The sequence below is a fragment of the Balaenoptera acutorostrata genome, chromosome 5 (assembly GCF_949987535.1).
Source record: "Balaenoptera acutorostrata chromosome 5, mBalAcu1.1, whole genome shotgun sequence".
Taxonomy (NCBI): Eukaryota; Metazoa; Chordata; class Mammalia; order Artiodactyla; family Balaenopteridae; genus Balaenoptera; species Balaenoptera acutorostrata.
The window spans coordinates 114,526,272-114,541,031 of record NC_080068.1 but is presented as its reverse complement, the minus strand read 5'-3'; the positions used below and the strand labels follow the sequence as shown (position 1 = coordinate 114,541,031).

Below are 14,760 nucleotides of genomic sequence, written 5' to 3'. Positions count from 1 at the left end.
GATTGTTCTCATGTCATATCTTACCAGTCAGAAAACACAGGAGATCTAGAGAAAGGATGAATCTGTGCTTGGGTTTAGGTTTCAACTCAAAGTTGGCCTTGTTTTTCTTCATCTGTGATCGTTCAAGTCCCTAACAGAGAATGGGGGAATGATATTTCTCCCTTTCAAGTTATAATAAAATTTATGTAATTCAGGGAGAATATATATTTGCCATCTACATGAAAGAAGTAATCCTTTGTTGTCTAACTAGTGAAATGTTTTATAGATTGAACTTTTACTAGCTCTCTTGAAGGAGTTTATTGCAGTGGAATGTTTTTGGCTGTAAGTTTCATAGAACCAACACATAAATTGTTTCTTGGATCCTATAGGAGACATTGTCAGTGCTCCACCCTGATCCCCTTGAATTTCTTTGTCATTTTTGTACACCCTGGATTCCATTGTGCTTTCCCTGCCAACAGCCAGCACCTGGGTCTCTCTGTTAGAGGACTGCCCTCTGGCTGCCTGAGCAAGGAAAGCTAGAAGATCCTGGAAGTTTACATCCTTGGATGCAGCCCTTAGCCAATGATGGATGGGCATGAAAATGTTCTTTGCCCCATTTGCAGGACCACACTGAAGCACTGTCTCTAGAACTTCCCTGCAGGGTAGTCACCCTGGACAGAACCTGTTAGTTGTTGCACCTTTGCTGCTTGATATCCCTCTTCCCAATCCCCCTACCAGCCTTTCCTAGGCTTCCTAATGAGTCACTTTCACTTGAATGATCACTTCAGGGTCTGATTTTAGCGAAGCCAACCTAAGAACGATCCCTTTACTAGACTAGTACTTGTAGTCTAGTAAAGTCTGTCTGTAGTATAGATAGACTAGTAATATTGCCAGAGCTTCTCGACAGATAGACAAAGAAGCATTTTTTTAAAGTCACATTCTACCTAGAGATTGCACTCTTTCACTGCTCTGCTGATGTGGTGTTGCCATGTAGACTAACATTTCATTCCTCCTCACCTTTCCCCAATGCCAACCCTACTGAAACAACAGAGTACGGAGTGTCTCAATACACTATATGAGCAGTTAGGATTTCACATTTCCACTATCCCCTCTAGGACACGGTCTCTGGGACTAGGCTGTGCCTAAGAGTAGGCATAAGATATACTGCTAAGGTCATGTAAAAAATATTACTCTGAGGTCTGTAAGAGCATCATAAGACAAAAAAGGATGGAGGGTTGAGGCTATCTAATTTTGTAGTTTTGGAACCACTTACAGGATCTAATCTGAGTAAAATTATAGATTGGAGAGTACAAAATGTCAAGAAATAGAAATTACATAAATGAAATGATAGAGTTTCCTATATGTTTTCTAAAATTCAAGAGTATCAGATTTCATTTTTTAAAGGTATAATTCACTTTTAAAATATCTAACAATATAACAGTTTCTGGCAGTATAAAAATGGCCAATCTAATTTTCACTAAGGAAACTGACTTTGCCCCAACATGACATACCTACTACCATTCTTCCACCGGTTTACATTCACTGGACTGCCAAAGACACGTAAACTTGTCCCATAGAGAACTCTCCCTGATGGAGATGTGAAACTGGCCCATTTCTAAGAGATGGTTGAGGCCATAGTGTAAAACAGTAACTTACAAATGTGTGGGCCATTTAGATTATAAAAAGTTTCTTGTCAATAAGAATTCCCTAATATTGGAATATTTAAGCAGTGAGAAAAGGGAAGAGGCCATTAATTTATAATACAACTTAACATTGTGTACCAGATAGGAATATACCTGAACAGAGAGCAGGTGAACACTAGGGTTGGAGAAAAAACTAATTCCTTTCTGGGGGCGTTAGGTCCCATATAATCTAATCTATAATTAGATTATATTATGATCTAACTTTTTAATAAAATGGAAAAATAAAGAATGATAATTTTCTATATAATATCTTTCTGTCTCTTATTTGTTCAAGAGCCACTACAAATTTTTAAATGTTCTCAAGAGGATAGCCCGTCTTTTCTAGGTTTATTTTCCTATGCATATATAATTTGTAACTTTTTTTAAAAAAAGGGAACAAGTAGATTGACTTTATGATAAATGATCACTAAAAATCATGCATCTATGAATCTAAAAATTTTTTAAAGTCTCTGAAGGTTAAAACTAAAAAAAAATTAGAGAAAAGTGTAAATGTTAGTATGGTTCCATGTTCTAAATCTTGATGAATACAATTTAAAGATTTATTATAACTTTAAAAGTGATTTTAGACCTGTTGATATGTTTAGTTCCCTTGGTAATAAATTTTTTTGTTTGTGTGGAGAGGAATCTATAACCCAGGAGTAGTCTTTAAAAATGTAACCCCACAGGTTTAAAGCAGTGTTGGCTGTGTCTCTGGCTTGGATATGAATGAGAGAAGGGAACAACTACTGTGAAGCTTTCCCAATGGAAGTTTGTTTCTCAAGAAAGAAACATATTTTTTAAATTTTATATGTGCAAACACTATTAAATAGCAGTGTTAAATATGGCCAATCTGATTTGCTAGAACATAAAACAGTAACTGTAAAAAACAGTTTATGGTTAACAGAATGATCACAGAAATTATGTTGATTCATGTAATTGAATTATCACCTGATAACAAGTCAGATCTAAGTTTCAAATCATTCATATATTATGAAGAGGAAAGAGTGAAAAACAAAGAAGTTTTCTCCATCATAATCTTTCCTCTCCAAAATAAAGATAAAGAAGGAAATACAGACACTCCCTGACTGATTTCATTGGGTCTAAGACCTCAAATTTTCCTTTGTTTTGGCGTGAACTATTAATTTTCAGAACCTGCATTCCAGCAAGATATCCAGTTTCTCTGAATTTCATTTGCTGTGGGAGAGCTGAGTGTCTGAGGTTTCCAGGAGGAGAGGCTGGTAACAGGTTTCAACAAGGTGAGCACCACTGGCTTCTCCAGTTCAGGTGCCAACCAGTTTCTTGAAGTAGCTAATTTAATAATTCTGAGTGTTCTTCATTCTCAATGCCTGGGACAGAAAGTTTTTGGCAATTTGAATTTTTGGAAACACCTGAGTGTGCTGTTTGTGTAACAGTTCCCAAAGCCCTGAATTGGAAATCAGGAAACAGGTTCTGTTACCTGCTGCATGTAGTACGTATCATAAAGTGGGTCTATAAAGATTTTTCAGTTCTCTAGAAATACGGGTATGACCCATATAGAGCAAGATGAGAACAATATTCTAAAAGGAGATTGTTCTCTGCAAATTCATCCGATTCAATTCCCTGCACAGTGTTTATTCTTTAACTGGAAGTTTTAGCTCAACTCAATCTTTGGAACATATGCCACACAGCCCCAGCCTGGCCATTCTCCTAGGGCAGGCCCCATCAACTCCACCACTTCTCACATGGGTCACTAGCTACAATGTCATCCTAACTGGTCTCCCTGCATCCACTCTTGTCCCACCTGATCTGTTCTCCATAGTGCAGCCAGAGGGGAACTTTGAAAAATGTAAACATGATCCTGCCAGTTCTCTCCTTAACATCCTTGAATTTGCACACTCTTTTGTTCAAAATCTTTAACATGGTCTGCATGCCTGTCCCCTGCCTTCCCCTCCAACTTTATCTCCCACCAGTCTTCCCAGTGCCTCTCTGTTGTCCAGTTCTTGGAGCCAGACTGCCTGCATTCAAACCGAGGATCCATCACTTACACTCTGTGCAACCTTGAATAAGTTATTTAAAATTTTTCTGCCTAAAGTTCTCTATCTGTTATAATAAAATACACTAAAGTACTTAGAATAGTGCCAGCTACTTCGTAAATGCTCAGTAAGCATTGCATATTATAGGTATAATGCTCCTTTTAAACTTTAGAGCCTTCATATATGTTGCATTTTCTGTTTTGAAAACCCCGACAGTCATCCCCCAACACCAATTTACTCAGTTTAAATATCACTTCCTCAAGAAACAAAGTCTTCTGTAGTCCTTTCTACTGCACCACATCTCCTGTCCCACAATTAATTCAGGCTCAGCATATCAGTGGACACATGGCAGGAGAGAATAATTACTGTGAAACTTCCAAATGGAAGCTTGTTTCGCAAGAGAGAAATATTAAAAAAATTTTAATATCCAAAGGCTCTAGCAGTATTAAAATGGGCCAATTTAATTTGCTAGAACATAAAACAATAACTGTAAAAGAACCAGTTTATAGTTATTAAACGCTTCCTGAGACACCTTCTACACTATATTTCTCCTTCCTCATGTTATATTAATTGCTACTGAATAATTGATCTTGTGATGATTTATATATGTGACTGTAAAATGAGGTCAGTGAGACTATTAAAAAAGGAAGAGGGTGAAGAGTCTTTTCAGTGGAAATCGGGTAGTGGAGATTAGAGGCCACCTGGAGTGTGGTGAGTGCAAAATTCTCTCCACCCAAAGCACGTATTAAGAAGTTAAAAGACAATTAAAATCGGCATGGGTGAAATTGGAATGTTGTCCAGGGGACCAAGGTGTTGCTCTCATTTAGCCAGGATCCTGTCTAGGAGGGGGCTCAGCTGGGTGATGAAGGTCAGAGATGACATCCCCAAAGTGGTACACCCAGTTTCCTGTGGCCAGCTCCAGTGGTTAGGGGGGGCGTCCTGAGATTGTGATTTTGTTCTCTTCATTTGGGAGCGGTTGGCACCCCAGAAATGTATACAGAAATAACTAGTTAGTTATACAGAAACGGCTATATTATTAATACTTTTGTAAAAGTTGTATTCATACAAGTGTAATAAGTTTTGAAATCACTGGCTGTGTGGCACGTGTTTTGTCAGCTTTTACAATATTTGGTATGTTTTAAAAATCTGGCAAATTAGAGGAAATGGCATATTGGATTTGTAATTTTATCTGACATTCTTAGAATACCTTAACTCAGTAGTCATGTTTAAATGCCTATAAAAGTCTGATTTGGGTGAGGTTTTTTTGTTGTTGTTAATTTTATTGGAGTAGAGTTGATTTACAATGTTGTGTTAGTTTCAGGTGTACAGCAAAGTGATTCAGTTATACATATACATATATTCATTCTTTTTTCAGATTCTTTTCCCATATAGGTTATTACAGAATATTGAATAGAGTTCCCTGTGCTATATAGTAGGCCCTTGTTGGTTTTCTATTTTATATATGGTAGTGTGTGTATGTTAATCCCAAACTCCTAATTTATCCCTCCCCTGCATGTTTCGCCTTTGGTAACCATAAGTTTGTTTTCGAAATCTGTGAGTTTGTTTCTGTTTTGTAAACAAGTTTATTTATATCATTTTTTAAATTAGATTCCACATGAGTGATATCATGTGGTATTTGTCTTTCTCTGACTTACTTCACTTAGTGTGATAATCTCTAGGTCCATCCATGTTGCTGCAAATGGCATTATTTCGTTCTTTTTTATGGCTGAGTAATATTCCATTGTATACATGTACCACATCTTCTTTATCCATTCCTCTGTTGATGGACATTTAGATTGCTTCCATGTCTTGGCTATTGTAAATACTGCTGCAATGAACATTGGGGTGTGTGCATCTTTTTGAATTATGGTTTTCTCTGGAATATGCCCAGGAGTGGGATTGCTGGATCATATGGTAGTACTATTTTTTGTTTTTTAAGGAACCTCCATACTGTTCTCCATAGTGGTTGTACCAATTTATATTCCCACCAACAGTGTAGGAAGTTTCCCTTTTCTCCACACCCTCTCCGGCCTTTATTGTTTGTAGACTTTTTGATGCTGGTCATTCTGACTGGTGTGAGGTGATACCTCATTGGAGTTTTGATTTGCATTTCTTTGATATTTAGTTATGTTGAGCATCTTTTCATGTACTAGGAAAGTCTGATTTTGTAAAGTTAAAGGTTTGATTCTTTTTTTTCTTTTTTGGTTGTTAAGGTTTAATGTGTTTGAGAATGCCCAAGAAATTTGATATACTATATCTATGAATTTTAATTTGTTAGATTCATAAAAATGTATAGAAAAGTCTGTTTAGAAATTAGATTCATAAAACTGTGTCTTTCGGTGTTTATATTTGAAATTATAAATGGAATTTAATACAATTTTAAGTGGTGATGTTTAGAAGTTTCTTATAAATGATATATGCAAAATAATTTGATTGATTGAGTTTGTAATTGCTGTTAAAATGTTTGGAGAATTTCATTTATGCATTGTAAATAAAAATATCCTTAATCAAAAACTGGGAAAACCACTATTGAAAAGCCACTGTCTCCTACACCCTTTCCACAGACCAGCATCTCTCTCAGAAGCAGCCCCTTTTAAATGCTTCTGGTTTTAGTTCTTCTGATGTCTAATACTGTAACTCTAAATACCTCTATATTTTTTTAGATAGTATTTATTAACCCACCCATGAGAGAGGGTGATTTAGTTCACTTATACTACTTTCTTTTTCGTTCCCCCTTTAACAGTCAAATTATAATAAAGCAAAATTATTATTATTAGACTTTCTATAGGTTACAATTGTTCCTTTAAATAATATACCCATACTGCCTTTTCTTGTTTTATAAATTTTAGTATTGTTACTCTCTCCTAACTGTAGAATAAGGTTATCTTGTGCAGTGCTGATAAATGCTTAACAACCAGCTCTCAGGGCAGGGGTGGGAAGTGGAATGTAGTATTTGCTGATTTCCATTAACTCACATCATGACCAATTTCAGGCTACTGGAATGATGTCACTGAGTTGGGATTAAAGCCAGCTTTGGTCCACCACTGAATCAGTATCCAGTATCCTTTTTTTCCACCCTTTCTTCCTCTTCCACCTCCTTTCTTCTGTCAGCTGTTTTTTCTTGTTACAATGTTAAGACTGTTTATATTTACAATCTAACCTGTCACTATAACAAATATTAACATGTTATCCATTGGTTGATTATAAAAGCTAAAAGATAATAAATAACACATACGAAATTATGCTCTACACATATTGCTGGCCGAGAAGTGTGTTGGAGTCATATTTCCTTCTCAATGGTCTGATTTCATGGCCCTTGAGTCACTTAAATGAAAATTTCCCCTAACACGCTAACATAAGGGTAAAATAGACTCCTCTTCTTTATACTTTATCAATGGCATAAAATCATTCTACCTGCTTCATATTTTTGGATCACAATTTTTACATACAGCCTTGATTTTGTTTTTTTCTAATTTTCTTCGTTATAGTTGGCCAGACTGATGGGCCTTCACCAATTCCCCAGTTCTGCCATCCTCCCAATTATACTGTCTTTTTCCTGGGGATCACCTAACTCAGCCCGAGTCATCCTGCTCTTATGGCACTGTGAGCCCACTGGATCGCTATTGGTCTGCATTTCCTTTCATGGCTCTCCTAGGTTGGATGAACTGTTTCCTGGATCCTATGTCTTCCTCTTTTTTTGATTTATTCATATTTTTTTTCTCTCCAGGCTCCAATCCCCCTGGACTGCAGCCTTAGTAACTTTCTAAGAAGTGCTGTGTGGAAAACATTTTCTGGGGCTGCATGTCAGAAAATGTCTTCACTGTGCTTATACGTTTGGTTTAGGGAACTGCCTAGAGAATTAGAGGTTGAAAATATTTTTTGCATCCACGTTTTAAATGACTGCTTCATTTTCTTCTTGAGTTCAGAGTTGTTGTAAAGAAGTCTAATGCCACACTAACTCATGTACCCTTGTTTTCTGAAATTTCATGAGGCTATAGCTAGGTATGTTTTTGTTGTTTTTTCCTTTTTGTACTGTGTAGTCAATGGGGCCTTTTAATCAGAATCCTTGTGCACTTTATTATTTCTTTGGTACAATTTGCCCCTTAAGTTTCTCTATTTTCTTTTTTTTGAGAGACTTCTATTAGTTGGGTGCTAGATTTTCCATATTTGTCTTCTGTTTCATATTTGCCAGTTCTATGTGTGTTTGTCCTGTACTTTTAGGGAATTCCCCAAATTTATTTCTAGTTGGTCTATTAATTTTTTTGACAACCAAAATTTAATCTTTCATAGCTCTTTTATATTCTCAGTTTGTCTTTTCGAAAACATTCTGCTCTTAGTTAATGGATATAATAGCTTCTTTGATCTCTTAATATATTTCATAAATTTATTTTTTATTTCAATTAATGTCTCTTACAGAGATAGGTTTCTTGTTTCTTCATATGAGATTTTACCTTTTATGCTTTTAGATTTTTTTCATGTGTCTTGAGATCCTTGATTGTTCATTCATATTTTAGAAAGAAGGACTAAATTGGTTATTCTTGGTGTCTTGTATGTAACCCTTCTACTGTTGAGAAGGGAGGTATATATATATATTTTTTTAACATCTTTATTGGAGTATAATTGCTTTACAATGGTGTGTTAGTTTCTGCTTTATAACAAAGTGAATCAGTTATACACATACATATGTTCCCATATCTCTTCCATCTTGCGTCTCCCTCCCTCCCACCCTCCCTATCCCACCCCTCTAGGTGGTCACAAAGCACCGAGCTGATCTCCCTGTGCTATGCGGCTGCTTCCCACTAGCTATCTATTTTACATTTGGTAGTGTATATATGTCCATGCCACTCTCTCACTTTGTCACAGCTTACCCTTCCCCCTCCCCATATCCTCAAGTCCATTCTCTAGTAGGTCTGTGTCTTTATTCCCATCTTACCCCTAGGTTCTTCATGACTTTTTTTTTTTTTCTTAGATTCCATATATATGTGTTAGCATACTGTATTTGTTTTTCTCTTTCTGACTTACTTCACTCTGTATGACAGACTCTAGGTCCATCCACCTCACCACAAATAACTCAATTTCGTTTCTTTTTATGGCTGAGTAGAGAAGGGAGGTATATTTTTTGAAACTGACTTCTCCGCTGAACAGGAAGTCTGACTAGAGGCTCTGTGTATGTATGAGGGGAGCTGGCAGCTCCAGCCCATCCATCCTACAAATGCCACAAGGAGGAAAGCTTTACTTTGGGTGTCCCAACCAAATGGAAATCCTTAGCTCTCCTCTACGTCTTGGTCAATTTCTTTAGGAAAAAAAGCCCTCTGGATTTTTGCCTTGGGTCATTGCCAGACTTTTGAGAGCTCTGTGCAGAGGAAAGAATGGCAGTCAATGAAGGGAAAGTGGAGGGGGCGGGGTCTGGCTGGCACAACTGTCCTGAATCCAGACTTCAAATTAATTGCCCTGTTTTCAGCCTCACTCCTGCCTTCCACTCTGAGTGCTGACACTGAGCCCAGAGCCTGTCTAGGGATAGGGGAAATCAGCTTCCGCCTCTGCTGAAAGTCTCTTTTTATCTGGCTGCATCTTCCTCTGTTTTTTGTCTATATTTCTCCCTCTGCTTTTCTTCATCTAGAATTTTATGATGCATTTAGCCCTTCCTATTTTCTTTGCTTCTCTGAGTTTATTTCTTTTAGTACTTCTGTTTCTTTATTCATTGATTTCTGGGAAGAATAGTACTTGCATGCATGTGCTCAGTCCATCATTTGGAACCTGAAGACAACTGAGCTATTTCTGAATGCCTTTGTTTCCCTAAATACACTGTGCTTAAGCATCAGGTACTGAAGAGCAAGGTCTAAGCAAATGGCCAGTATTTCCATCAAATTTCTGCTTTTCTCTTGAAATGCGTTATAGATTCTTACCCAAAAACTGAATGTGGCTCAGAAGAATTAACTCTCGAGTCCAACAGAAAGCGTCTCTGTGTGATGTTCCTCATATCTTTCACATTAAGTACAGGATAACCCATCTGATTGGTCCAGGTGTCCATTACTTCTTTCACTGGTAGCTTACTTGCCTAAGATTTTTTTAAAAAATAGAGAATAATCAATCGACAAATAAGGGGAAATAAAAGGATAGAATAATCAGATAAAGAAATGATTGATAAATCATTTGTTAATCAAAGAAATATTTGAGGATATACTCCTCCTTACCTGTTCAAGTGCTGCCCAAAAATCTGAAGTTTTGGCATTCTTAAATTTGTATTTTTCCAAGTAACTCTGCATGTGAAAGATAACAAGTATTTCAAAAGTCAATGTTTGCTTTTTCCATACTTCCACAACATGAGCTGAACCCTTCAACATGCCTCGCTCTAATGAATAATATAGCAAATGTACCTAGAATGAAAATCAAATGATACGCCGTATGCAAAACATTTTGTAACCTATAAAAACACTGTACAAATAACGATTTATTTGTAAAGCATAAGGAATATTTTTTCTTATTAATGAGATAATTCTCTTTTTTGTTGTTGTTTTTTTGTTTTAGTCTAATGGAATTGTGAACAGGTGAGGGAAAGAGTTTAATTTTTTCAATATAAGATGCTTAAGGACCGTCAACTGTTTAGCAAGCAGTCAACAGTCCATAACATTTTTGATCCACTAGGAAAAAAGATCCATAATTCTATGATGTTCACTTATTGGTGTTAACCTGTCCACTGCTGGCTGCATCCCCTACCTTTATTTACACCAGTAGGGTTTTCTCATCTCAGACACTAGATGACCCCATCACACATGAGTGATTGAAGTGATATGCAAAGATAAAACTGGTGAGCTCGGCTCTAAGCCAAGGCTCAGCAAACTTTTTCTGTAAAAAGCTGTATAGTAAAGATTTTAAGTGTTGTGAGACATATAGTCTCTGTCACAACTACTCAACTCTGCCCAAATAGCACAAAAGCAGTCATAGATAATATGTAAATGAATGAGAATGGCTGTTTTCCAATAAAATGTTATTTATACACACTGATATTTGAATTCCATACAACTTTCACATGTCATGAAATATTCTTTTGATTTTTTCCAGCCATTTAAAATTTTAGAAGTGATTTTCATTTGCAGACCTTACAAAAATGGGTGGTGGGCTGGATTTGGCCTGCAAGCTGTAATAATAGTTTTCAGACTCCTGCTCTAAATAAATGAATATGCAGTCTTCTGAATAATAATACTCATGATGATGATGGCTAAATTGGGAAAATTATTCACTCTAAAGAGTAAGATTTCATTTTTCAAATATTTTAAAAATACAAATCTTTTAACTACAAGGCTCCCTTTTTGTCAGTTCTAGTCACAAAACCTCTCTATATATGAGTTTTCAGGCATAATATGATATCCCTAGAGAAAATTCCTTGTCTTCTTCTAATCTCATAATTGAGCACTACTTATAGTTCTCCAGGAAACCTTCCAGAATTCCTGCTGTATCACTCCTCTGTTATGCTCTAGAATTGTCCTGTTTAAAATGTGGAAGTCTTTGATAGAAATAGAACCTTCTTAAGTGGTCTTTGAACCTTCAAAGAAAATAACCAGTGGTTGACTTTGCTCATATCATTTTCACTCTAAGTTGCTCTGATTTTCAGGAGGTGCTATACCTTAGCCCTGTTATCTTCTAAATTCCTCTTTTTAGGCATAGAGAGATAAAACAATATTATCTGGACTGCTCCAAGATGCCTGGGAGAGGGTTGAGGCCAGTTTGGAATGCTGCCTTCATATTTGTTCTTTTGATTGGTTCACTGCTCAGCACTGCCACTGGAGGGCAGGCGAAGGAAGGGAGAAGAAATGAAAGGCACATATTCTGTATCAAATTTAGGTGTTCGTTCCAGAGTTTTGCATAGATCATTCATTCCTTCTTAGTAAAATAATTGGATGCTGGGAATAGTAATAATTATAATCATAGCTACCTGTTAATGATGATTTCCAGTGAATAGTATCTTCTTAAAATTAATTTAGAGGAGTTTCTTTGTATATTCACGGTGCCTTGTACTTAGAAACATGAAATCTTGGAACTGAAAGGAACCTTAAGTACTATTTTATACAACTCTCACATTTGGGGCATGAAGGAAACTGGTGTCTAGAGAGGTGAAGAGATTTGCCTGAGATTACAGTGAAGAGACTTCTGAATCCTGGATCAGTTTGTGTGGTTTTCGTCACTGTTGTTATTGTTACTGTTTTTTTTTTTTGGTTTTTTTAAAATAAATTTATTTATTTATTTATTTATTTATTTATTTATGGCTGTGTTGGGTCTTTCGTTTCTGTGCGAGGGCTTTCTCTAGTTGCGGCGAGCGGGGGCCCCTCTTCATCGCGGTGCGCGGGCCTCTCACTGTCGTGGCCTCTCTCGTTGCGGAGCACAGGCTCCAGACGCGTAGGCTCAGTAGCTGTGGCTCACGGGCCCAGTTGCTCCGCGGCATGTGGGATCTTCCCAGACCAGGGCTTGAACCCGTGTTCCCTGCATTAGCAGGCGGATTCTCAACCACTGCGCCACCAGGGAAGCCCATTGTTACTGTTTTTTAAATTGCAGTTTCTTGCTTCACCTTAGCTAGAGGCTTATATAAGCAGTATATTAAAAGGAACTAATTTTATTTTGTCTAGATTAGTGCTTTTGAATATTCTATATTAAGAAATTTCCTTCTTCACCTTGCATAATCACGATGCAGTCATTCCAGTCAAAAGTTCACGATGACCTAGGTTCCCCAATAATAGTCCCTCAGTTAGTATCAGTGTGCACAAAGGAAAGGAACAGTGTTTCTATGACTAGTATCTCAGGAAGGGACAGGACATTTTCCAGTTGAACCATTCCTGTCTTTTCAGCGATACTACTGATACTAGGAGAAAAAGAAAGGATGGATATATTTCTCAGCTTCTATTTCATGACCATACATTGTTATCAATGCCCCATAATTTAATACACTTTTTTACATAAAAGCACAGCCTGAAAGATTTTCCAGTTGATGGTTTTACTCTTAATTCCCCTCACTCAGTACCTACTTTGCTGTCTGAGATTGGATTTGGGGTTAAGGTGATAAGCATGAAAGAGAACAGAGAGCTGGCCATCCCCAGAGTTAGCGCCACACCAGGTTAGCTAATGAAGAGTCACTTTTGGTAGAAAGTTAGGATTTGCAAGGGAAAAGTCTTGGACAGTGTCACATATTGTGGGGTTTAGGAGCAGCAGTCATAGCATGATGATAAGTCAAGGAGAGATACATTTGGATACTAGAATTATGTGAAGGGATGTTCCAATTGGTTTGAGAGCTTATTGAGTGTGGCCTATATTGGTCATATACTATTTTCAGATATTAGCTAGTGTTTGAAGATTGAAGGCAAAAAATGAGTGTTTCAGTGTCTTTTTGTAAATTAATTCCATAGCACTATAGTGATATGAAAATTAGTATCTATTCATTCTAGCGCCATCTGTAGTCACAGTTAGGGTGGAGGAAGATGGTTTTAACGTGAGAAATACTAGTTTTAGACTGGACTGGGTTTTTAATTAATTATATCACAGATATGAGCTAAATAAAATGCAAGAGTATTATTAAATTATTAGAACAGGTATTCTCTTTTAAAGACTCTTTTGGTACTTCTCAAAAAAAGTTAATATGAAAAATTATTTAATTTGAAGTCCACTTTGAAGATTCCAAGAACGTGTTATTCATCAGCTTAATTTAGAATGAAAACTATGCAAATGAAATTTTAATTTACTTTTAAAAATGAATTGTCTTTGTTTATTTTTATATTCTATATTATTTATTATAGACCATTCATTCATTCAAGAAGCGTTTTTTGGATCTTCTAACATCTATAATGCACTCTCCTAGGCATGGGAGTATATGCAAAGATATAGAAGACACAGTTCCTCACAAAAGGTGCTTACAGTTAAAGAAGTATGAAATTTGAGTCTGAAGCTGATGAAAAGTTTACAAGATGTTCTAATGTACACTTAAGAACAAACACATAGCTTCTCTCTTTCCACCTAATGTCCACACAGAATATTTTATTCATGGACAAAAGTAGTAAAATGTACTGATGTGCTCCCTGAATATTTCCTAAATCCTGGTCTTATTTTTTACTTTAATAGTCACCTAGGAATTTAAGTATTGAGTAGAAGGGGACCATTTCCTTTTATGGTATTATGGAGAATGCTGATTGCCACATAAGAAGACTTGGCAGTAGTGAGAGCTGTAGGAATGGTGGGCAAGCACTGTCCTGGGGAATCATATCCAAAGGAAGTACTGGTACCCTTTGGGGAAGCTAACAGGGCACTGCTCTCACCCATTTTCTGTTTTATGGGTTGGATACTATCGGCGCTGCTCTGCCTAGTACCTGGGATGTCACAGCAGGGGGGATGGAGATGGAAGAGAAAGAGTCGGAAGACAGTTCCATCCCTAGGCTGCAACAGAGCCAACCTGCAGACAGGACAGTTACAGGGGCACAAGGTAGCAATGGTGGTAATATAGATAATATAAAACCCTGAGAGAATTGGCTTATGGTCTAGAAGAACAGCAATGGAACTGAAACAGCCACTGGAGGAATAAGCTTAAGTGGGATGTGTGAAATGCTTTAAGAAATTGATTTGTTATTTCTCTTTCCAAACAGAAGCAGGCCCTCTTTATTCACTGACTTTATCATAATAGGAATATGTGTGTTAACCATTTTATAATCCAATAATAAGGGAAAAGTCCTTTTAAAAACTATAATGGAAGAGCTTTACAGATAGATTTAAATTTTTGTATTATGTTGCTGTGGACTGAATTGTGTTCCCCCAAAATTCATGCTTTGAAGGCCTAATGCCCAATGTAATAGTATTTGGAGATGAGGCCTTTGGTAGGTTTAGGGTGAGGTTTAGATGAGACCATAAGGGTGGGAGCCTCATGATGGGATCAGTGTCCTTATAAGAAGAGGCACAAGAAGGTTCTCTCTCTCTCTGCTATGTGAGGACACAGCAAAAAGAAAACTCTCACCAAAAACAGAGTCTGCCAGCACCTTGGTCTTGGACTTCTTAGTCTACAGAACTGTGAGAAAATAAATTTCTGTTGTTATGCCACCCAATCTATGGTGTTT

At 36.9% G+C, this 14,760-nt stretch overlaps 1 protein-coding gene across 1 annotated transcript in view; it reads right to left on the bottom strand.

Moving 5' to 3' along the window:
* Positions 1 to 14,760, bottom strand: part of ENPEP (glutamyl aminopeptidase) — a 106,244-nt gene that overhangs the window by 31,074 nt on the left and 60,410 nt on the right. Inside the window, exons 9-10 of the mRNA XM_007191041.2 lie at positions 9,868 to 9,933; positions 9,580 to 9,731 (exon numbers count right to left, since the gene is read on the bottom strand). Of these exons, the coding sequence (XP_007191103.1) occupies positions 9,580 to 9,731; positions 9,868 to 9,933 (218 nt within the window). The remainder of the gene's footprint in view (positions 1 to 9,579; positions 9,732 to 9,867; positions 9,934 to 14,760) is intronic.